Source organism: Lithobates pipiens, unplaced genomic scaffold (genome assembly GCF_037356315.1).
Source record: "Lithobates pipiens isolate NorthernLeopardFrog02 unplaced genomic scaffold, aLitPip1_a1.2 Scaffold_17, whole genome shotgun sequence".
Classification (NCBI taxonomy): Eukaryota; Metazoa; Chordata; class Amphibia; order Anura; family Ranidae; genus Lithobates; species Lithobates pipiens.
In genome coordinates this window covers 8,609,867-8,634,771 of record NW_027507755.1, presented here as the reverse complement: position 1 = coordinate 8,634,771, position 24,905 = coordinate 8,609,867, and the positions used below count along the sequence as shown (strand labels likewise).

General features: G+C 46.1%; 1 protein-coding gene across 4 annotated transcripts in view; it reads right to left on the bottom strand.

The window, feature by feature from the left end:
• VSTM5 (V-set and transmembrane domain containing 5) overlaps window positions 1-24,905 on the bottom strand; it is a 92,771-nt gene that overhangs the window by 1,777 nt on the left and 66,089 nt on the right. For 2 of the 4 annotated variants that reach the window (XM_077484979.1, XM_077484978.1), the window contains exon 4: window positions 10,945-10,983. The exons of the other annotated variants lie outside the window; for them this stretch is intronic. In XM_077484979.1, the coding sequence (XP_077341105.1) occupies window positions 10,945-10,983 (39 nt within the window). The remainder of the gene's footprint in view (window positions 1-10,944; window positions 10,984-24,905) is intronic. 4 annotated transcript variants of the gene reach the window in all.

The following is a 24,905-nucleotide window of genomic DNA, read 5'->3' as shown; positions in this document are numbered from 1 at the left end:
AATGGTAGGTTTTTCTCTTTCGTTCATTGACAGACACAGCTCCTTTAAATCTTGACGTAGGGTTATCACGCCACCTTCAGGAGAGGACTAGGCAGAACATGTAAAAATGGCAAGACTGCATAGTTCCGCCCAGGGGGCGATTCCTCTGGCTATAACCCCTCAGCCTGCTTCCTGCAGCTCAGTTTTTTTGCCTAGTGAAGGAGAAGGACCTGGCTCCCTGAGGGGACCATTGGTCCTGGGAATTTAGATTTTTCCACAAGATTTTGATCCAGTGATCTTCTATCAACAGCCGGCTGGGTGACAGGCTGGATAATATAAATCCTTGTAGTCTCCCCAGCCTGGCCATCAAGCATGAGCAGGCCCTAGCTACGTGCTGGGTCGGCCCTGACATGCCCCTTCTGCTCCAGGGGTGGTCGTGAGCTATTTGCTCCGGGGCACACATGTGACTGGCCAACTGCTGTCTGTGTCACAATGTGCCGTGGCCAGCAGCCACCCCGTAGTGCTCGGGTGATGGGTCTGTGATGGAATGTATTCAGCTATTCCAGCCGGACGGGTAAGTACAGCTCTCCCTGCCTCGGCAGGATGGAGCAGCTGGGCATTCCCTGGGAGGTTGATTAGGGGGTCTCTCACTCTCCCTTTCCTCTCTCCTTATCCCTATTCCCCCCTCCCCCGTGGGGGCCGCTGCATGGCTGGGCATGAGGTGCGGTGTATGTACCTGGGCCGGGGGTCCTCTGGGAGGGCTCGTTACCTTGGCAGGGGCTGCGCTGGCTGTTTGGGTACGTTCGTTGTCTTTCTGCCCCTTTTCTCTGTGTCTGAGGTGCAGGGGCGGATCCAGGGGGGGGCAACGGGTCAATTGCCCCCCCCGAGAATACCGGCAGGCTGGTTCCGCGGGTCCAATCGCGGCCGGTTCCGCGGGTACCAGCGGGCCGGTTCCGCGGGTCCAACCGCGGCCGGTTCTGCGGGTACCAGCGGGCCGGTTCCGCGGGTCCAATCGCGGCTGAGTGGACGGTGAGGGGGGGGCAGCTGGGCGGCTTAGGAGGGCTGCTGGCCAATCAGGAAGCCAGCAGGCAGGGGAGCAGGGAGATGACATCATCTCTCACTGCCCTGCATCCCTCCAGTTCCGCCCTCACTGTGTAGGAAGCTGTGTGCAGCAGAGAGATTGCAGAAAAGTGATACAGTAGGTGACAATCCGCAATGTGTGGCAGGCTACGTGGCAAGTGGCAATCCGCAATGTGTGGCAGACTACGTGGCAAGTGGCAATCCACAATGTGTGGCAGACTACGTGGCAAGTGGCAATCCGCAATGTGTGGCAGACTACGTGGCAAGTGGCAATCCACAATGTGTGGCAGGTGACGTGGCAAGTGACAATCCGCAATGTGTGGCAGGTGACGTGGCAAGTGGCAATCCGCAATGTGTGGCAGGCTACGTGGCAAGTGGCAATCCGCAATGTGTGGCAGGCAACATGGCAAGTGACAATCCGCAATGTGTGGCAGGTGATGTGGCAAGTGACAATCCACATTTGGTGGCAGGCGACATGGCAAGTGACATGCTCAGGGCTCCCACTGATTCTGCATTATGGTGAGTTGAACCATTTAATTTTATATTACAATGTATTAATAGAAATAATGCGCTTCAATCACCCTGACACCATAACAACCATGGTGCTCCAGGGGTGGTCGTGAGCTATATGCTCCGGGGCACACATGTGACTGGCCAACTGCTGTCTGTGTCACAATGTGCCGTGGCCAGCAGCCACCCCGTAGTGCTCGGGTGATGGGTCTGTGATGGAATGTATTCAGCTATTCCAGCCGGACGGGTAAGTACAGCTCTCCCTGCCTCGGCAGGATGGAGCAGCTGGGCATTCCCTGGGAGGTTGATTAGGGGGTCTCTCACTCTCCCTTTCCTCTCTCCTTATCCCTATTCCCCCCTCCCCCGTGGGGGCCGCTGCATGGCTGGGCATGAGGTGCGGTGTATGTACCTGGGCCGGGGGTCCTCTGGGAGGGCTCGTTACCTTGGCAGGGGCTGCGCTGGCTGTTTGGGTACGTTCGTTGTCTTTCTGCCCCTTTTCTCTGTGTCTGAGGTGCAGGGGCGGATCCAGGGGGGGGCAACGGGTCAATTGCCCCCCCCGAGAATACCGGCAGGCTGGTTCCGCGGGTCCAATCGCGGCCGGTTCCGCGGGTACCAGCGGGCCGGTTCCGCGGGTCCAATCGCGGCCGGTTCTGCGGGTACCAGCGGGCCGGTTCCGCGGGTCCAATCGCGGCTGAGTGGACGGTGAGGGGGGGGCAGCTGGGCGGCTTAGGAGGGCTGCTGGCCAATCAGGAAGCCAGCAGGCAGGGGAGCAGGGAGATGACATCATCTCTCACTGCCCTGCATCCCTCCAGTTCCGCCCTCACTGTGTAGGAAGCTGTGTGCAGCAGAGAGATTGCAGAAAAGTGATACAGTAGGTGACAATCCGCAATGTGTGGCAGGCTACGTGGCAAGTGGCAATCCGCAATGTGTGGCAGACTACGTGGCAAGTGGCAATCCACAATGTGTGGCAGGCTACGTGGCAAGTGGCAATCCGCAATGTGTGGCAGACTACGTGGCAAGTGGCAATCCACAATGTGTGGCAGGTGACGTGGCAAGTGACAATCCGCAATGTGTGGCAGGTGACGTGGCAAGTGGCAATCCGCAATGTGTGGCAGGCTACGTGGCAAGTGGCAATCCGCAATGTGTGGCAGGCAACATGGCAAGTGACAATCCGCAATGTGTGGCAGGCTACGTGGCAATCCGCATCTGGTGGCAGGCGACGTGGCAAGTGACAATCCGCAATGTGTGGCAGGCAACGTGGCAAGTGACGTGGCAAGTGACAATCCGCAATGTGTGGCAGGTGACGTGGCAAGTGGCAATCCGCAATGTGTGGCAGGTGACGTGGCAAGTGGCAATCCGCAATGTGTGGCAGGCAACGTGGCAAGTGACAATCCGCAATGTGTGGCAGGTGACGTGGCAAGTGGCAATCCGCAATGTGTGGCAGGCAACGTGGCAAGTGACAATCCGCAATGTGTGGCAGGTGATGTGGCAAGTGGCAATCCGCAATGTGTGGCAGGCTACGTGGCAATCCGCATCTGGTGGCAGGCGACGTGGCAAGTGACAATCCGCAATGTGTGGCAGGTGACGTGGCAAGTGACAATCCGCAATGTGTGGCAGGTGACGTGGCAAGTGGCAATCCGCAATGTGTGGCAGGCTACGTGGCAATCCGCAATGTGTGGCAGGTGACGTGGCAAGTGACAATCCGCAATGTGTGGCAGGTGACGTGGCAAGTGGCAATCCGCAATGTGTGGCAGGCTACGTGGCAAGTGGCAATCCGCAATGTGTGGCAGGCAACGTGGCAAGTGACAATCCGCAATGTGTGGCAGGTGACGTGGCAAGTGGCAATCCGCAATGTGTGGCAGGCTACGTGGCAAGTGGCAATCCGCAATGTGTGTCAGGCAACGTGGCAAGTGACAATCCGCAATGTGTGGCAGGTGACGTGGCAAGTGACAATCCGCAATGTGTGGCAGGCTACGTGGCAAGTGGCAATCCGCAATGTGTGGCAGGCTACGTGGCAAGTGACAATCCGCAATGTGTGGCAGGTGATGTGGCAAGTGACAATCCACATTTGGTGGCAGGCGACATGGCAAGTGACATGCTCAGGGCTCCCACTGATTCTGCATTATGGTGAGTTGAACCATTTAATTTTATATTACAATGTATTAATAGAAATAATGCGCTTCAATCATCCTGACACCATAACAACCATGGTGCCGTAATGATTGAAGCGCAAATACCAGCCATTTCCCATATAAATGTCCCCCAAAAAAACATATTTTATAGCAGTGCCCCTCCCGAGATTAGACTCTGGATCCGCCCCTGCTGAGGTGCCTGTGTAAAATTTACCTCAGAATGTGCTGGCGTAATTTTACAGCGGCCGCCGCCATTTTCCTGTAGTTTCTATGCAGAGCATGGCTGTCAGCCATTTTCTAGAGGTCCGGCGGCCATTTTCTTGGTGTTTTCTATACGAAAATGACCAGCGGCCATTTTCTTGTAGCCTAAGCGCGGTTTTACCTCCAGTGCTTGCTCGTTTTATCTCAGAACAGTGCGTTTTTTCACTCTGAGCACCTGTGACTGGACACAGAATGCAGCTGTCAGCGGCAGCAGGGAGCAGCATTCGGTCAGGGTGGCGAGTCCTGCGGTTGGGCCCCTCAGTCTGTGAGCAGCTAGGAGGGTGGGGTTGTATACCTTGCCCTAAGTCCCCAAGTGTGGCAGGCAAGGTGGGTCAGCATGGCGTCAGGAGCTGGCGCTTCTTCCCCAGATATCCCTGTAATTACAACCAGCTCACCTGCAATTAATGTAGTGCCTATGGACCCTTTGTCGGCGGTCCTGGAAACGTTCGTTACCAGGGTGGAGGTGGCGTGTGGGCGCAAGGGGGGTAAAAAACGTCCCCTGCCCCCCTGTCCTCTGGGGAAAGCTCTGCTTCAGACTCAGGCCCCGCGTTGACTGGCAGCCCCTGTTCCGACGTGTCAGAGGATGCAGACCAGGACCATTCAGACAGTGAGGATGATTCCGTGTCCGGGTCAGGGCAAGAAAAAGCGCTAGTAGGAGCACTTATCACAGCCGTGCAGGATACCCTGAAGATACAAGATGCAGCAGGATCTTCTGCTGAGGTGTCGGTCCCCTTTGGGTCCCGTAAACCGACCTGTACACCTGTTTTCCGTGTTTCCGTATTTGACTTATTTTGATAAGTTAATCTACAAGGAAGGGGGAGGCCCGCGACGGGCTTTTCAGTCCCAAAAAGAATGGCGGTGCATTACCCCTTTGAAGAGAGCCTCCTTAAAAAATGGACCGCTCCTCTGGCCATTGACCCCCCCGGTATCTAGGATGAAAAAAATAACCTTGATTACGGTAGAAGGGACTGCTGCATTCAAGGACCCTACCGACAGGAGAGCTGAGGCAGTGGCCCGGTCCATGTTTACAGTAGTGGGGTCAGCATTACGACCTGTACTGGCCATGGCCTTGGTGTCATAGATGCTTACTGAGTGGGCAAAGTTATTGCACCGTGAATTGGAGAAGCAACAGTCTCCCCCAGTCTGCATAGAGCTAGCAGACGAGTTGGTGCACGGCCTTAAGTATGTCTGTGATGTGGCCCTGGATACAGTCCCCCTGCTCTCTAGAGCATCTGTATCAGCAGTGGTGCTACAGCGCCTGATTTGGCTGAAATGCTGGTCTGCGGACCAAGCATCTAAAAAAAGCTCTGACGGATTTGCCGTTCATTGATGAAAGGCTATTTGGAGCTTCGCTGGATGACATTATTAAGAATGTTACAGGTGGGAAGAGCACATTACTCCCACAATCCAGGAAGGGTAAGGAGCTACTCCGTAGGCAAGGGCCCTCCTTTCCACTCAGAAGCGGCTTTTTCGCCCGCCCGGGTCGACAGGTAAGCTCTCCCAGTCCGACAGTGCGTCTGCTGATAGATAAAAGGGTCCCTGGTTTCGCAAGCCAAACAAATCTGCAAGCACAAATGCTAACACATGAAGGTTTGCCCCGCCTGACACTTGGGTGGGGGGGTCACCTTCGGGAGTTTGCAGCTCGGTGGACCTCCCTGCTGTCCGACCAATGGGTTTGCGAACTGGTTTCATCGGACTACAAGATAGAGTTTCTTTCTTGTCCACCAAACAGATTTTTTCCCTCCAACATACCTTTACTCCTGACTCACCGGAAAGCCCTGTTAGGGGCAGTAAAGGACCTGCTACCACGCAGAGTTATAGTACCTGTTCTGAGGCTGGAAAGGTTTCAGGGATTCTACTCCAATTTCTTTGTAGTCCCCAAAAAGGAAGGGGTACGTCCAATCCTGGACTTAAAAGCCCTCAACTGCTTTGTAAAAGTGCAAAGGTTCAGGATGGAATCAGTTCGCTCCGTAGTAACTGCACTCCATCAGGGGGACTTCCTGGCGTCTCTGGATATCCAGGACTCGTACTTGCATATACCCATATACCTCAGGCATCAGAGGTGTCTGCGATTTGCAGTTGGAGAAGAGCACTACCAATTCGTAGCTCTTCCTTTTGGCCTGGCATCAGCACCCGAGTCTTTACCAAAGTGTTAACTTCAATTCTGGCGCTGTTAAGGCAACGTGGGATCGCAATCATGGGTTACCTAGATGACCTCTGAGAGCAGCTTCCGCCTCAGAATTAAGGGAGGATGTGGCGATCACCATGCAAACTCTACAGGAGTTTGGTTGGGTGCTGAACCTAAAGAAGTCGGTGTTGGTGCCAACTCAGAGCCTGGAGTACCTGGGCTTACTACTGAACTCAGTGGAAGCGAGAGTTTTTCTCCCTTCAGACAAACTGCAGATTCTCTGAGCCGTGGTGAAGATGTTGATGAACCACAGGTGGTCATCGCTGCGCTTCGGCATGCGAGTTCTGGGCCTCATGGTAGCCTCCTTCGAGGCAGTACCGTACGCTCAATTTCACACCCGAGACTTGCAGAAGGGGATCCTGTCCAAATGGGACAAATCTCCGTTATCCCTGGATCCTCAAATTCAGGTGAGCCAGTTACTCAGGGATTCCCTTCTCTGGTGGCTGAGGTCTCCGACCCTTTAGTCCGGGAGATTGTTCCTTCCTTTGGACAGTGATCACGACAGACACCAGCCTGACCGGTTGGGGTGGAGTGCTGGGGGTACAGTCGACCCAGGACATTTGGATCCCAGCTGCCAATGAATGTGCTCGAACTTCGGGCTGTCAGGCTATGCCTATCCACATGGTCAGCGAGGCTCCAAGGGCATCCGATCAGGATCCAGTCAGACAACGCCACTGCGGTGGCATATGTCAACCATCAAAGAGGAACAAGGAGCTCAGCCGCAGCACAGAAGGTCGATCAAATCCTCTAGTGGGCAGAGCGACACATCTCGGCCCTGTCGGCCATATACAACCCGAGCGTAGAAAACTGGCAGGCGCACTACCTAAGTCACCAGATGCTGGACCCAGGAGAATGGGCATTACATCCGGAGATATTCAGGCTTCTTTGCCTGTGGTGGGGTACACCAAATGTGGATCTCTTGGCCTCTTGGCTCAATCGGAAAGTGCAGCGGAGGTTTGTTTCCAGAACAAGAGACCTAGGGCCGGACGCGTCAGATGCGTTGGTGGCCCCATGGGGGCAGTATTGGCTGATTTATGACTTTTCCCCACTCAAACTGTTGCCTAGTCTGCTACGCAGAGTTGAGGCAGAGGGGATTCCAGTAATACTGATTGCCCCAGATTGGCCTCGGCATCCCTGGTACATCAACCTAGTAAGCTTGGTGGCGGATGTTCCTTGGCGGTTGCCGATGCGAGAAGATCTTCTATCGCAAGGTCCGATACTCCATCCTGCTTTACCATCACTGGTTTTAACGGCATGGCTGTTGAAAACCAGGTGCTAAAGGACCGAGGTCTGTCAGACTCGGTAATTTCCACTATGCTGAGGGCACGGAAATCTTTATCTCTGAAGATTAACCATCGATTAACCATCGTACGTGGAAGGTTGTACAAGGGGTTCGGCATGTAGTCCCTCCGGTTCAGCCACCCCTACCTCAGTGGGACCTGAACCTGGTGTTATCAGCACTTCAGCAATCGCCATTCGAGAACATCAGGGATATTCCCTTGTTGACGCTTTCCCAGAAAGTTGTCTTTCTAGTGGCTATTACATCTGCCAGGAGGATTTCTGAGTTGGCAGCCTTGTCTTGCAAGTCGCCCTATCTGATTATCCACAAGGATAAGGCGGTGCTACGTCCACAACCCTCTTTTCTTCCAAAGGTGATTTTGGCATTCCATCTCAATGAGGACATCGTATTACCATCCTTTTGTTCTAAGCCGACACATCCAAAAGAAGTTGCCCTACATTCCCTGGACGTGGTCCGGGCTCTGAGGGTATATCTGTCCGCTACGGCTCCCTTCCGGAAGTCAGACTCTGTTTCCGTGACTGGTCCGAAAAAAGGTCTGGTGGTCTCGTTGACCACCATGTCCCGTTGGATCAGACAGATCATGGTGCAGGCTTACGCCTTGAAGAGGCAGGTGCCCCCCTTTCCTGTCACGGCCCATTCCACTAGGGCAACTGGTACCTCCTGGGCATTACGACATCAAGCGTCTGTCTCCCAGGTGTGTAAGGTGGCGACTTGGTCGTCCATTCACACTTTCACAAAATTCTACAAAGTTGATGTAAGTGCATCTTCAGATGCTTGCTTTTGCCACAAAGTTTTGCAGGCAGCTGTGTAAGGTTGCAATTTAAACTTTTTTAAACTTACAATGTTGTTATAAACGCATTTTTGATGCATACGTTGGCCGCAAGTTCTGGTGTGGCCATTTCAGACAACGCCTCCATTGAGGCGTTCTTCTGGTTGTGGGTGAAGTTATGTTTTGCTGTTTCACCCCTCGTTTTGACACTGCTTGGGGGCGTCCATACGGTCAAGATTTAAAGAAGCTGTGTCCGTCAATGAACTCATAGAAAAAGATTTTACGGTGCGTACAAAAATCCTATTATTTTAACAGTGAGAGCACTTACACTGTGTGAGAACTGATTGGAGCAAAGGGACTCCCCCCTCCCCCTCCCCCCACATAGGCAGAAGCAACATGCAGAGCTGTATTCTGAATAGACAAGCTTAGTGATTGTCTTCCCTTTAAGCACCCTCCCTGACACAAATTTTGAGCTCATGTTATCTTATGTTGGACAACCTGTCAGAAGTGACATGCTGATAACAGAGGAACGGAGCACCAGAGAGAAACCACACTTAGAGCTTTGGAGATAGACAAGTACACACTACAGACATACGTGCTTAGTTCAAATTTTATGAATGGGGTTTACAACCACTTTAAGTACCATTAAGGGTCAGATCTAAGTTTTGGCTCATTCAGTGACCTATTGCTTCTCATTCCTAGGCGAGAGCTTTCACAAAGGAGGTCATGCACATTGTACCTCCTGTGCAATCTACGTTGACTCTGTGGGACCTTAACCTGGTTATGTCAGATCTTCAGAAACTATAATTTGAACCTATCAGGGATATTCCTCTCCCTGTTCTTGAAAACTCAACAGGAAGTAAGAGGAAATACCTACCCCCCTTCCTTCCTCTGCAGCCTTTTTAGACACATCACAAGTCCCAGGAGACTACGGAACCATTCACAAGGCGCAGTGCGACTCGCAGCTTCACAGCCAGTTTTCCTTACTTACACGCCAGCGCCTGGACCCAAATCCGACTGAAGGATCGGCTCGAGTGAGGACGCTGGATCCCTGGACAGGTAAGTGTCCTTATTTTAAAAGCTTTGGACCATTCAGTGTTTTTGTTTTTTATTCCTAGATGAGTGCTTTCATACAGAAGGTCATGTACATTGTTCCTCCTGTCTGTGCAATCTATGTTGACTCGTTGTGGGACCTAAACCTGTTTTTTTTTTCAGGTCTTCAGAAACTGCCGTTTCAACCTATTAGGTTAAAACTTAATAGGAAGTGAAAGGAAGTACCTCTAAAGCAGGTGGTTGCTTTGCCCCCTCACCCCACACCTTTTATTGTGGAGGGCTGGCTTATCCAAAAATCCCCCTTTTGGGAATATTTCAGTGGGGGGACCTGTCTGTCTAAGAGGACATTTTCATTACTTTAGAGCAGGGGTAAGCAACCTGGTGCTCTCCAACTGTTGTGAAACTACATTCTCATGAGGTATTGCAGGGCTGGCAGTTACAATTACTCCCAGAGGGATGATGGCACTTGTAGTTCTGCAACAGCTGGAGGGCCCCGTGTTGCCTACCCCTGCTTTAAAGTAAGGGAAATGTCCTCTTAGACAAACAATTCCCCCCATTGAAACATTTCTGGAAAGGGGGATTTTTGGATAAGCCAGCCCTCCACAATAAAATGTGTGGGGTGGGAGGTAAAACAACCACAGTGTTAGTGTATGGGTAGCTGTTGTAGGGGAAGGATAGCAAAAGATGACAAACTACCTAAGGAGAGATTAGGGACATTTAGCAAACTTTACTTTAAAGGAGAAGAACAGATAAAGCTTGTTTGGCTGTACTCCTCCTATAGATCACAGGAGTGCAGTTTGTTCTACACTCCTGTGATCCGTTTTCAGCAGAGAGTGGGCTGAAGTCCGCTCTCTGCTGATGTCACAGAGTCGGTCCAAGCTCCGTGTCATCACGGGAACCACCTAGATCCCTGGAACGACACCCAGCTCAGCCTCTCAGTGAGCTGCTGAGAGCCGGAGCTGTCCGCTGCCGCCCCTCCACAGCCCAGCTCTCCAATGAGTGAGGAGGGGGAAGAGCAGAGAGCCATTGACTGGCAGCCACCAGCTCTCTGCTCAGGGAGCTGTGAGAACCGAGTGATCGGCAGTATTCGATCGCTCAATTCTCAGTGCAGAGGTGCTGGGGGACAGATGCAGCATCGGACCAATGCTGCATCCACCTAGGTAAGTATAAATCTGCAATAACTCTGATTCCCATACTTCTTTTAAGCCTGATAGCTAGCTGTTTAGGAAATCAACCTGTTTGCTGACTTTTATTATTATTATTATTTATTAGGAGCATTTTTTGCCTTTTATTTAATTTTATTTTGTAGATGATTTCAGGTCAGCGGTCACTTTTAGCTGCTGTCCCCTCTATGAAAATGTTTTTTTTTTTTGTGTTGCAAAGTTCCCTTAAAAAAAATAAAATAAAAATAGGCTTTTGTTTCATGGACAGTATTTAGGGATTTTAACATTTTAGGGGTATATTGTTTTTTTATTATATGTTGAGACTTTTATTTTAGGTTGAACTGCTTTTTTTCTACAAGGCTTCCAGTTAAAAAAAATGTAGGCTTTTGTTTCAGGCATAGTATTTCGGGGGGTTTATATTTCTTTTGAGTGTTTTAATTTAATTTTATGTTAATAGAGCCTTTTTTAGGTATAGGTTGCTCAAAGTAGAGCATTCACTTATTACTGACCATGTGTTCTTGAAGCTGTCTTTTGTTCACAGTACACCGCTGCATTGTTTGAAAGAAAAAAACAAAAAACAAGTGCATGAACAGCGTGCAACCAAACCACCGCAACTTATATCACTCAGTGTGACACCTATCTCCATAGATAAATATTAGACATTCACCTGTTAGGCCTATTATCCTTGTATCCTTTCTGCTGTCCAGTTTTATCATTTATTATCTCTTCATTACTGTAGTAAAATACCTGCCTGTACTCTTTGTCCCTAGTACTTTTTGTAAATTCTCCTTAATGAAAGATGTTCTACTGCTGGTCAGTTTTACATTGTTGTATCATCTGCAATTTTTACATTTTTAATAATACCTGATAGAACTTGACCACTGGCTTGGACAGTTTTGCATCAATGAGAACAGGGACAGCCACAGCAAATGACTGGCCAATTTATATCTTCCAGTCAAAAGGGGGTATACTGCTACAGTAAAACCTTGGTTTGAGAGTAACTTGGTTTGAGAGCATTTTGTAAGACAAGCAACATTTTGTATTACATTTTGACTTGATATACTGTACAAGCGATGTCTTGATATACAAGTAGCGTCATGTCACAACTGAGTATAAAAGATAAGAGAGGCGCCTCTAACTGTAGCAATATGGTTACATTTAATGAAGGTACAACATTTAGCAACTCACATGGTTGATGATTAAAACAGGCACTGCAGGCATCTGGGGTAAAGTGGTCCACATAAACTATCCTCACTGCCATCAACGTCATACTTTCCACTCTGTGCTCCACAAGTGGTTCAAGCCTCGCCTTCAGATCACTCTACCGCGGGGTAGTCTTCCTGGTCATGATTGCAAACTGACAGCGGTGAGAGCCGGCAGTGCGGGGGATGGTCTATGTGGACAACTTTACCCCGGATGTCTGCATATTTAGATGCTCCTCTTTTAATCATCAACAATGCAAGTTGCTAAATGTTGTACCTTAATGTAACCATATTGCTACACTTAGAGGTACATCTCTTCTCTTTTATATTCTATAGCTCCTGATGGATTTTGCTTCTTAGCCCTTGTACACACGGTCGGAGATTCCGATGGAGTGTGTCCTACCGTTTTGTCGGATATTCTGACTGTGTGTGGTCTCCATCGGATATTCCGACGGACCAACTTTTCCAACTTGTCGGTAAAATTTTCAGACAAAATGCTCCGATCGGACATACTCTGATCATGTGTAGCCTACTCCGACGGACAAAGTGCCACGCATGCTCAGATCAAATTCCTAGACCAAAGCTATTGGCTACTAGCCTGAACGTAGTCCCTTCATACCGAAATAACGTCATCACGTTATGTACAATCGGATTTTCCGACAACTTTGTCCGACTGTGTATGCAACATCACTTCCGGACCTCTTCCGGAATTAATCCGTCGGAATTACTCCGACGGATTTGGTTGTCGGAATCTCCGATCGTGTGTACAGGGGCTAAGGCTCCATGCACACTGGTTAAAAAATGTTGCTTCTACAGGAGTTGTTCCGCCTTTAGAAGCAGCTCAATGTTATCCTATGCGGGTGTGTGCACATTAGGACGATTAGAGGCATATTTTGAGCTCAACTGTATTATTAGAGGCAGGAAAAAAAAACCTTCTGGTTTGCGTTTCTGATTGGAGATTATTGGCAGAAAAAAAAATGTAAAACTCTCCTAAACTCGTCTAAACTTTGTACAAAAAACGCTCTACATGAGCGATTTGTTTTCTGCCAAAGGAACTGGAGTTTTTTTTTTTAAGCCCAGTGTGCATGGAGCCTAATCCCCTTGTGGAGGCTTCCATTTGTGGATGGACATTTTATGCTTGCACAATTGTTATAATCTTTTTATATGGACTATAAACTGAAAGCTTTATGAATAAATGATTGTGGAACGAATCATCTGAGTTTCCATTATTTCTTATGGGGAAATTCGCTTTGATATACAAGTGCTTTGGATTACAAGCATGTTTCCAGAACAAATTATGCTCGTAATCCAAGGTTTTACTGTATTTGATTGAGACTGTTCGTGAAAAACATAATTCTTTCTAATAGATCTCAGATCTCTCAGTAAAGAGTACCTGTTGCTGCTAAACATCCCTTATGATTGCAATAAAAGTGAGAAAAAAAATGTAAATGGACAGTGTAAAAAAATATATTTTTAAGTAAAAAATAATTAAGAAATGTAGTGCCCCCGCCCCCCCCCCCCCCCATGCTCATGGCCAAAGGCGAACGCATATGTAGGTTATGCACGCATACATAAACAGTGTTCGTATCACACATGTGAGTATCACCCTGAACGTTATAGAGCAATAATTCTAGCACCAGATCTCTTATGTAACTCTAAATTTGTAACCTGTAAATGCTTTTAAAACTTTGCTCATGAAGATTTTTAGGTACCATAGTTTGGCGCCGTTCTATGGGCGTACATAATTTTAAAGTGTGACATGTTAGTTATTATTTATAATATACAATAAAAATGGGTATTATATTGTGTTTGTGTGCACTAAAATTCATTAAATTGTGTGTTTCTCCAAAAACAAAAATTTGTGTTTGAAAAACTGATGTGCAAATACCGTGTGACATACAAAAAGGCAAAACCTACTATTTTATTCTATTCTCTAGGGCCTCTGCTCAAATATATATATATATATATATATATATATATATTTAGTTTGGGGTTCTAAGTAATTAAGTAATTTTCAAGCAAAACAAATATGATTTTTACATGTAGCAGAGAAATGGCACAATTGGCCCGGTAGGGAAGACTGTATCATATACACTGAGGTTGATTTACTGAAGGCAAACAGACTTTGCACATGTAGTTGCACTCTGCAAGGGCATTTGCACCAGAGTTTAGTAAAAGAGATGACCTTTCACTTTGCAAACAATACCCAATCACATGCAAGGAAAATAATAAAACAACATTTTTGTTTGAACATGATTGGATGATGGAAGTCAGCAGAACTTCCCCTCATTTACTAAGCTCTGGAGAAAATGCCCTTGCAGAATGTACAATCTTTTTGCCTTTGGTAAATCAACCCCATAGTGATTTTGCACATTGATCCATTTTAGTCCGCTTTTATTCGACTGCAGGAAAAAAAAACACTTATTACAGATAATTTTTCCTTAGATTTTACAGACACTGAATTATCCAGCAATTGTTGTTTTTGTAAATTTCAGGACAATTGGCAGTCAGAACTAAGTAATGGTTGTAGGACAAAACAGAGCAATTTTCCTCTAATTAGACCAGAGAGAAATCAGTTGTATCCAACACAAACACACAGAACTGTCCGGTATATCTGGAACCTAATGTGAGTATCAAGTAAAATAGCAGGCTATTATAATAACGATTAAGTGGCCACATTTACCACTTATACAACTGCAAAGTGACAATTAACTTGCAGTTAGGATTTGATATACAATCATACAATAATTACTGGTATTAGGCATTTACATTTGACATACTGATTTATTACTGGCTTACGAAAGCAGTGACATTCGACACATTGGATTTGATTTACCAAAGCTGGCCATACACTGTACCATTTTGCAAACAGGTAATTTTTCTCCTTCACTGATGTGCACTGATGAGGCTGCACCGATAGGTGGCACTGGTGAGCATTGATAGGTGGCATTGATGGGCACTGATTGGCAGCACTGGTGGGCACTATTGGGACTGCACTGATAACCAGTGGCCTGATTATTAGTGCCGATGTCCCTTTAACACAAGCCAGTTATCGGCTTTCTTCTTTTCTCTTTATGCTGGCAACGCAAGGAGAGAAAAGCCGATAACCAGCTTGTGTTAACATCTATGATCAGCTTTCATTGGACACAGCTGATCACGTGGTAAAGTTTTGCTTTGATTGGCCCTTTACCCCGATCTGTGATCAGCTGAGTCTTTCAGACCTGGAAGCGTGATAACGGGAGGATGTCAATAGATGCCAAGGCCATCATTCGGCTATAGCGTGGGCAGCAGCAGGTTACAATATACAAAATAAATGGTCTCATCAAACTCAGGGAAAAGATTGGTCTCCCCAGGACCTTTAAAAGACTGTTTGGAACTGCAGCTGGAACCAGTGATACTCAGAAAACAAAAAGAAAGGCTCCCATAGTGTAATACTGTATAAAAGCAAATTTAATAAAGCAAGTAGATTTGCACTTACAAAAGAGAAGCCATTTAAAAGCGATGCAACAGTGTTTGTTGAAAACGAAACCACGGTGTCTCCAGAGACTTCTCCTCACTTCCTGTGTAATTTGCCCATCCACCTCCTGAGAGAAAAAATGTTATGACGTGACTGTTGTAGGCTCCATCCTATGCGTTTCGTCACTAACTGACATAGACCAATCTCCAGTCGACGTCTGTTAGTGACGAAATGCATAGGGTGGAGCCTATGACGGTGATGTCATCACATTTTTCCTCTCAGGAGGTGGATGGGCAAGTTACACAGGAAGTGAAGAGAAGTCTCTGAAGACGCCGCGGTTTTGTTTTAAACAAACATTGCTGTATCGCTTTTACAGTAAATGGCTTCTATTTTGGAAGTGCAAATTTACTTGCCTATTAAATTCTCTTTTATACAGTATTATACTATGGGAGCATTTCTTTTTATGTTTTCTGAGTATCATTGGTCCCAGCTGCAGTTCCACAGAGTCTTTTAAAGGTCCTGGGGAGACCTGTCTTTTCCCTGAGTTTGGTGAGACTACTGATTAGTGGTCACGGTGATCTGGTAAGCAGAAAACGTACTCACCTGGGTGTGGAGTTGGATGCACTTTATATGAAGGATTGTTTCCCGATTTCCTCCAATGCAGATTACCACCTTTACTTACTTTATAAGGATGGGTGTTCATCGTTTGATATATGGACTTGAATTTCAATGGGACTCTGCTTTTGTTTTCTCATCACTTGTTTAATTGATCACTAATTTTACTAGCACTGCATTTATTTTGTATATTTTACTTGTTTGAAGTTTTTGTATTAGACTTTAAAGGCAAACAGTTGCACAATTAAAATAAAGTGAGAGGAAAAAGTATTTGATCCTCTGCTGATTTTGTATGTTTGCCCACTGACAAAGAAATGGTCAGTCTATAATTTTAATGGTAGGTTTATTTTAACAGTGAGAGACAGAATAACAACAAAAATATCCAGAAAAATGCATTTCAAAAAAGTTATAAATTGATTTGCATTTTAATGAGTGAAATAAGTATTTGACCCCTTCGCAAAACATAACTTAGTACTTGGTAGCAAAACCCTTGTTGGCAATCACAGAGGTCAGACTTTTCTTGTAGTTGGCCACCAGGTTTGCACACTCCTCTTTGCAGATCCTCCCCGAAGTCATTAAGGTTTCCAGGCTGACATTTGGTAACTTTTAGCTCCCTCCACATATTTTCTATGGGATTAAAGTCTGGAGACTGGCTAGGCCACTCAAGGACCTTTATGTGGTTCTTCTTGAGCCACTCCTTTGTTGTCTTGCCCATGTGTTTTGGGTCATTGCCATGCTGGAATACCCATCCATGACCCATTTCCAATGCCCTGGCTAAGGGAAGGAGGATATCACCCAAGATTTGACAGTACATGGCCCCGTACATCGTCCCTTTGATGCAGTGAAGTTGCCTGTCCCCTTAGCAGAAAAACATCCCCAAAGCATAATGTTTCCACCTCCGTGTTTGACGGTTAGGATGCCGTTCTTGGGGTCATAGGCAGCATTCCTCCTCCTCCAAACACGGGGAGTTGAGTTGATCCCAAAAAACTTGATTTTGGTCTCATCTGACCACAACGCTTTCACCCAGTTCTCCTCTGAATCATTCAGATGTCATTAGCAAACTTCAGACGGGCCTGTACATGTGCCCTCTTAAACAGGGTGACCTTGCGAGCACTGCAGGATTTCAGTCCTTCACGGCGTAGTGTGTTACCAATTGCTTTCTTAGTGACTATGGTCCCAGCTGCCTTGAGATCGTTGACAAGATTCAACGGTGTAGTTCTGGGCTGATTCCCCACTCGTCTCATAATCATTGAAACTCCATGAGGAGAGACCTAGAATGGAGCCCCAGACCGAAGGAGAATGACAGTTATTTTGTATTTCTTCCATTTGTGAATAATCACACCAACTGTTGTCACCCTCTCACCAAGCTGCTTGGCTATGGTATTGTAATCCATTCCAACCTTTTGTAGGTCTACAATCTTGTCCCTGACATCCTTGGACAGCTCTTAGGTCTTGGCCATGGTGGACAGATTGGAATCTTATTGATTGATTGCTTCTGTAGACAGGTGTCTTTTATACAGGTAACAAGTTGAGATTAGGAGCACTCCCTTTAAGAAAGTGCCCCTAATCTCAGCTCGTTACCTGTATAGAAGACACCTGGGAGCCAGAAATCTTGCTGATTGATAGGGGTTCAAATACTTATTTCACTCATTAAAATGCTAATTAATTTATAACTTTTTAAAATGCTTTTTCAGGATATTTGTGTTGTTTTTCTGTCTCTTACTGTTAAAATAAACCTGCCATTAAAATTTTAGGCTGATAATTTCTTTGTCAGTGGGCAAACATACAAAACCAATGCAGGGGATCAAATACTTTTTTCCCTCACTGTATGTATATGTGCAGATACACGTCCCTTGAAGGACATTGGAGGGGACTTGTACTCGTGCATTGCAGTTTGGCATGTCCAACATGATTTCTGATGACCAATTTATGTTCTCATGGAAGGAAATATCAAATGTGACAACTATAAAACAAAGTATATGTGAACTGTGCTACCTGCTAGACTAGAGGATTTGGAATTGTGTTCAGCCAGACATGATTAGGGCCTCTTTCACATGGGTGCCTCCATGAATCGTAATCTGCTTGCTCAGTGGAAGTCTCCCTGCTGATCCCCGCTGAGCAGGCGGAAGATATGTTCCTCTCCTCTCTGGTATGCAGAGTGGATATGGACACAGTCCTGCTCTCTTCTATGCAATGGGACGATTTTCCTCTTGTGGGACTTTAAAGTCTAACAAGAGGAAGATTGTCCCATTGTGTAGTCTAACAGGGACATGGGAAGGTGGTCTTCTTCCACAAAGCTCTTGGCACTATCACCACTTATACAGTCCCGCTCTCTTCTATGGGGCAATTGGATGGAAACAGACCACCTGTCCATTTCCATCCAATGCCATCTGATCTGATCCACCAGAAGAATGGGGAATAGGACCACCATCTATGTTTTTGGTGGACTGGATCGTAACGGATGGTGGCAGGAGTCAGCAGACGTGTCCACTGACATCTGCCACACTATAGAAGAGACTGGAGGGTCTGATCAAGTCCACCTGAAGATCTGACAGGTGAACCTGATGGGATTGCCCATGTGAAAGGTGGCATATGACACCCCTGCCAGAAAACAGCCCAGGTCTTGAAATTCTTGAAGTTCAACAATACAGCTTGGTCAAGGGCCTACCCCAGCCTGTGATTGGGCAATGAAGGAGCAGCACACTGTCCCTCTGCACATCCCTCTGCTCTGACCTCTTGTAAGCATATTTAGAGACAGTATTATGCAAAGCAATAGAGCCCAAAAAAGGAATAAGCGCTGGCCCTCCCTCTGCCAGTCTGTGTGCGGATATAGGTATTTATATGAAAATACATTTAACAACACTTTTAAATCTACCTTGAGTTCATCTAAAATCTGGCTGTTGTTGTGGCATCTGGGAGCTATTGCTGCAAATAAATGATGCCTATTGACATGCATTACAGGATCTTTTGAAGGATCTTTTGTTACTGGTGGTCACTGGAAGTGATCTACTGTTTAGGGAGGGGCTTACTGTTGCTGGCTGCAAGAGAGTCTATTAATGTTGGCTCCTGGGAGATCTGTTGTTGCTGCTGGGGGTCTATTGTTGCTGGCTGCAGGGGGATCTATTTTATTGCTTTTCTTGTTATCATTATCAAATTCCATACAAATGACTTAGTAAAAAATTATACTTGGCTCTATATTCTCTAAAAGGGGCCATACTGGGAGCTGGGTAGAGGTTGGAACCAAAGGTCAGTGCTTAACCACTTAGACCCCTTTCACATCACACCACTTTTAGCGGCGTTTTACCGCCAGATTTGCGGCGCATTTCGGCCGCTAGCGGGGCGCTTTTACCCCCTGCTAGCGGCCGAGAAAGGCGGTATTACAGCGCTGCCCCCATTGATTTCAATGGGGAGCAGCGGTGGAGGTGCGGTAAACACACCGCTCCTTCACCGCTCCAAAGAAGCTGCTGGCAGGACTTTTCCCTGACGTTCTGCCAGCGCACCACTGTAGTGTGAAAGCCCTCGGGCTTTCACACTACAGACAATGGTGCAGCTTTTTCAGGGCGGATTGCAGGCACCATTTCTAACGCTATAGCGCCTGCAAAACGCCCTGGTGTGAAAGGGGTCTTGAGGATTGCCTCACGTACATGTACTGCGGCAGAGCAGCCCTTAAAGTGGAGTTCCACACAAAAATGGAACTTCCGCTTTTCCGAACCCTCCCCCCCTCCGATGGCACATTTCAGAGGGGTGCAGATACCTGTCTAAGACAGGTATTTGGACCGACTTCCGGGCATAGACTCCCACGGAAATCTATGCCTCCTCCTGTCCCCCCACTCTGTCTGCTGGGACACACACGGGTCCCAGAGACAGCGGGGACCATTCCGATTGCGCAGCATGGTAGGGAACCCTTACCCTTACCGAAGGTGGCGGTGGCAGCACCCGAGAGCCGAGAGATCAGCTTTGGGTGCTGATATCGTGGGAGCCCTGGACAGGTAACAGAAGAGGCAGAAGGTAATGTAAAGTATTAATGTAATTCAAGTATGTAAACAAGGTAGACCGCTGTTCTGTAAGAGAGGAAGAGAAAGATCTTGTGTTCTTGCTAATCAGGAACACGGATCTCTCTCTTCCTCCAGTTAGGCCATCCCCCACACAGTTAGAAACAACTCTCTGATCACCCCTGATGTTAACCCCTTCCCTGCCAGTGTCATTTATTCAGTGACAGTGCATTTTTATTAGCACTGATCACTGTATTGGTGTCACTGGTTCCCAAAAAGTGCCAGATTTGTCCCCCGCAATGTCACAGTCCCACTGTAAACCGCTGATCACCGCCATTACTAGTGACAAATATAAAAAAAATAAAAAGTCCGTAAATCTATCCCATAGTTTGTAGACACAATAACTTTTGCGCAAACCAATCAATATACGCTTGTTGGGATTTTGTTTCCAAAAATATGTAACAGAATACATATTGGCCTAAATTGATGAAGAAATTCGATTTTTTACATTTTTTTATTGGATGCATTTTATAGCAGAAAATAAAAAATTGTCGCTTTTTTTTGTTTATGGGGCAAAAAATAAAAACCATAGAGGTGATATAATAACACCAAAAGAAATCTCTATTTGTGGGGAAAAAAAAGTACATCAATTTTATTTGGGTACAGCGTTGTGCAATTGTCAGTTAAAGTAATGCTGTATCGCAAAAATGGCCTGGTCTAAGCCCTTGTACACACGGTCGGAAATTCCGACCACAAAATCTGTCGGATTTTTTCTGACAGATTTTGTCCAAAACTGGTGTTGCATACATACAGTTGGACAACGTTGTCGGAAAATCCGATCGTTCGGAACGTGTGATGACATTCGTTCGTTCCGACTGGACCACGTTCAGCCTAGTAGCCAATAGCTTTGCTCTCGTACTTTGATCTGAGCATGCGTGGCACTTACTGTCCGATCGGAATTCTCTACAAACGATCAGACAAAGTCCGATCGGATCATGTTGTCGGAAAATTTTATATCCAACTCTCAAACTTTGTTGGTCGGACATTCCGATGGAAAAAGTCCGATGGAGCCCACACACGGTCGGATTATCCGACAACACGGTCCGACCTGACATTTTCCATCGGAATGTCCGACCGTGTGTACAAGGGCATAGGGTAAAACCTACCGGGGCTAAAGTGGTTAATATTAGTAATAAATTGCGAAAATTTAAGTTTTAAGGTGCCAAATTAATCAAATGAAACAAAATCAAAAATTGACAAAATTTTATTAAAGCGCTGTTCCATCCACAAATATAAAAGTTAAAAACCAGCAGCTACACATATTGCAGCTTCTGGCTTTTAACAATAGGCTACTTACCTGTTCTGGAGTCCCACGATGTCGCCATGTTTCCATCAGCTGTCAAGTGCTGCTGCCATTGCAGGTAAGGGTACCCGGCAGTGTAGCCTTACAGCTTCACGCCAGGAACCCTACTGCGCATTCTCGAGGCCCCGATCCTCTCTCCTACTGGCCCGGCGACAGGGAGAGGAGGAGGAGGGAGCCCCACGGTGATGTCATGGGCCGCGCCCGGACTTCCGGAAGTGGGAACAGTATACCTGTCAAAGGCAGGTATCCTATCCCCCCCCGCCCCCACACCGATAGGTGGCAATTGTGGCACCTGAGGAGGAAAGGAGACAAACGAGTGGAAGTTCCACTTTTGGGTGGAACTCCGATTTAAATAAACATTATAAAAATTTTAAATCGGAATTTCCAACACACACAGTTTGAGATTTGGATCTAAAATTTTCCGATAACAAAATCCAATTGTTTAAATTCCGATTGTGTGTGTATACAATTCCGACACACACGCATGCTCAGAAAAAATTACGAGACGAAAGCTATTGGCTACTGGCCTCTTTATAGTCTCATCGTATGTGGTTTACATCACATCGTTCTGAAGGATTGGATTTTCTGACAACTTTGTGTGACTGTGTGTATCCAAGACAAGTTTGGGCCAAAATCCGGAAAAAAGACGGATTTTGTCGCCGGAATGTCCGACCGTTTCCAAGCGTGTGTACAGGGCATACGATTAATTAACTTCAGACAAGCTCAACCCATGTCTTTAGAAAATCCTCATTCCCTTAACCACGTATCTCCGCTAATCGCACATCGCGAAACAGTGGTGATTGTGACACAAATCCCCCATTGCGAGTGTGATGGTTTTGGGAGACAAGGGGAAGAATGGATGGGAACAAATCAATAGAGAAGCAACCCGCCGACCAACCACAAGGCTCTATCAGCCAACCTCACCCTGCCAATAAAAACAACGATGGCAAGAATGAAAAACAGTATCAGTCAACCTAGTTAAAGGGCAACTCTACCTGTAATCTTATCCGTCCATATATGTGCCTTCAACTATAATTTTAAATAGGGGAGCAGGGAATTCATCTATAATTTTAAATAGAGGAACAGACAATTCATATACATAGGGAGAAGGGACAAATTAGGAGGAAGGGAGAACAGAATTGGCGCCATCCAGGTGCAAGGCAAAACCCAAAGGGGTTCTCTTCCCACACCCACGGTGATACCCTGGGTGTCCGTGTGACAACCCACTCTGCATGACTGACCAGGGGCCCCAATAGTCTACAAGGAACCAGGAAACGCAGAGACAAGTATCAACCATCAAAAGACCTTCACATTGTTTTAATTCATACAAAAAAAAATCAATACATTGTAAAGACACAGATAACCAACCATGGAAAAAAGAGCCCACTCCCCCCATATATTATTCCACATCGACAAATGAAAAAATATAAACAACTAGAAGAAATCGACTCCATAAATTAAATAGATCAAACTCAAAAAATGGTTTGAAACTGAGAGAATCATTCAGCCCTGGATGTTTAGTGGCAGATAAATTGAAAATCCACTTAGTTTCTCATTGTAAAAGGAACTTATCTACATCCCCCTCCCCTTTCCTCGATAGGGGTATGCTCCGAAGCAAAAAACATCATCTTTGTGCTGTCGAATTGATGATAAAGCCCCAGATGACAGCTTATGGGGCTTTCAAATTTCTTGGCATTGACCAGCCTTACATGATCCCTAATTCGCGAATTCCCTAATTCTATGGAAAAATGGCCTCTTGGTTTTCCCAATGTAAAACATGCCACATTGGCATTCCATATAATACACAACACCAATCGACTGACAATTGGCAAAAAAATGAGGTTTATACATCTTACCATTTGGCAATCTAATGTGTTGTGCCTTCCAAATGTATTGACAAAAATTTGTTTCAAGGGGCCATGCCTATAAATTTTGAACTGTCTTTATTAACTAAATTAGAGTGATAACCTGCCAGGCTGCATGCTCAGATAAGGGCCTGGTATGGATTTTGGGGGGGACCCTATGCCGTGTTTATTTATTTTTTTAAATGTAAAGCAAAATATTGGGTAGGGCTACCCCCCCCCCCCCAGTCCATACCAGGCCCTTTGGGTCTAGTATGAATTTTAAGAGGTACCCCATGCCATTTATTTTTTATTTTTCTATTGCCGAGCAATTGCCGGCATTTTTATCTTTATATTTATCTGTCAGTGGGGAAGCCCGCTGACAGATGATGACTCATGGTTGTTAAGGACGGCGGGCAGACAGCTTCCCAGCCCGCTGCTTGAAGAGGAAGTTAACCCTGATGGGTTTTACTTCCGCTTTATTTCCCTGCAAAGGTAAAGCACAATGGACTACTATACATCACATAGTAGTCCATTATGTGTCACTTACCTGAAACCGAAGCCTGTGATGTAATGCGCACGGGAGCCGTCAGTCATGGCATGACCCCCTTTAGAAAAGGCACGATCTGCCGTTTCTAAAGTGCGCATGCAATGTAGACATCGTGGAGGTTTAGGAGATATTTCCAGCACCTACAAGTAAGCCTTAATATCTCTTCACACAGAATTCGAATTGGTTGATCTTTTTTTGGCCGATCTGAATTCTTATCTTTCAGAAAAGTTGGAATTTGTTAGAAAATTTATAAATGTAACAAATTTTAACTAAACAAAATTTTGCAAAAAAAAAACAAAACGATTTCTAAAACCAAACTAAACGAATTTCATAATGAAACAAAATTAGTAACGAATTTATCCAAAACTAATTTTTTTAGTTCTGCTCATGTCTACGCTGGGGTAGCCTACTGTACTTGATGATACGCGTATGATGATAATTGTATTTCTTCTCTCTGTCTCTTATCATTTTGGAAGTTGTATACTTTTGGTTTATTGTTAAAACATAAAATGATGGGTCCTCCTACGCAGCCGGTAATCAGCAGGCGATAATATTCTGTGATGGTACGCCCCGTATGTAGATATGGATGATTCCTTACACAGCCTATTGTTGTTTGTGTAGCTGTCGTACTGGTCACTTCATGGGTCGGGGATGTATGGGACCTTTGATTATCATTATTAGTTTTTCTGTATTTGTGGTTGGATTTAATAAAAGTCTACATTAAAAAACAAGGCATACTAAAAAATTGAAGCCAAACTCCAGCTAATATTTATAAGCGTTATAGCAACAGTTTTTTTTCTTTTGGGAGAAAAGTTTTACAGAAATAAAAGCTGATCACTCTAAGCACCCCTGCCAGTGATAAATGGTTTGTCTTAACACCTCTAACTGCTACATTTTCAAGACAGTTTTTTCTGTTGAAGAACAACAGACCTGCTGGCTGAATCACCAGTTAAAAATAAAGAACATAAAGTCTAAAAAAAAGGAAACTAATGTAGCCATCACATCAAGGAAATGGTAATCTGCAATATAATAAATGTTGCTTTTGGGTTTAATATCACCTTAAGGTGGTTTTTAAAGGTGGAATAGAGATAACCTGTCTATGGTTAGGGAAGGTCTTTTCAACCAGCCTACAACTATTCTTGTGCAAATTAAGGCCCCTTGTTAGCTGGGAACAGGGCTGGACTGGGACAGAAATTTGGCCCTGGACTTCATCCAGACTGGTCCATTTACATTTTGAGTGTCCCATCAGCACTCCCTTACATCAGAGTGTCCCATCAGCAGCCCCCATACATCAGAGTGTCCCATCAGCACCCCCTTACATCAGAGTGTCCCATCAGCACCCCCTTACATCAGAGTGTCCCATCAGCAGCCCCCATACATCAGAGTGTCCCATCAGCAGCCCCCATACATCAGAGTGTCCCATCACCAGCCCCCTTACATCAGAGTGTCC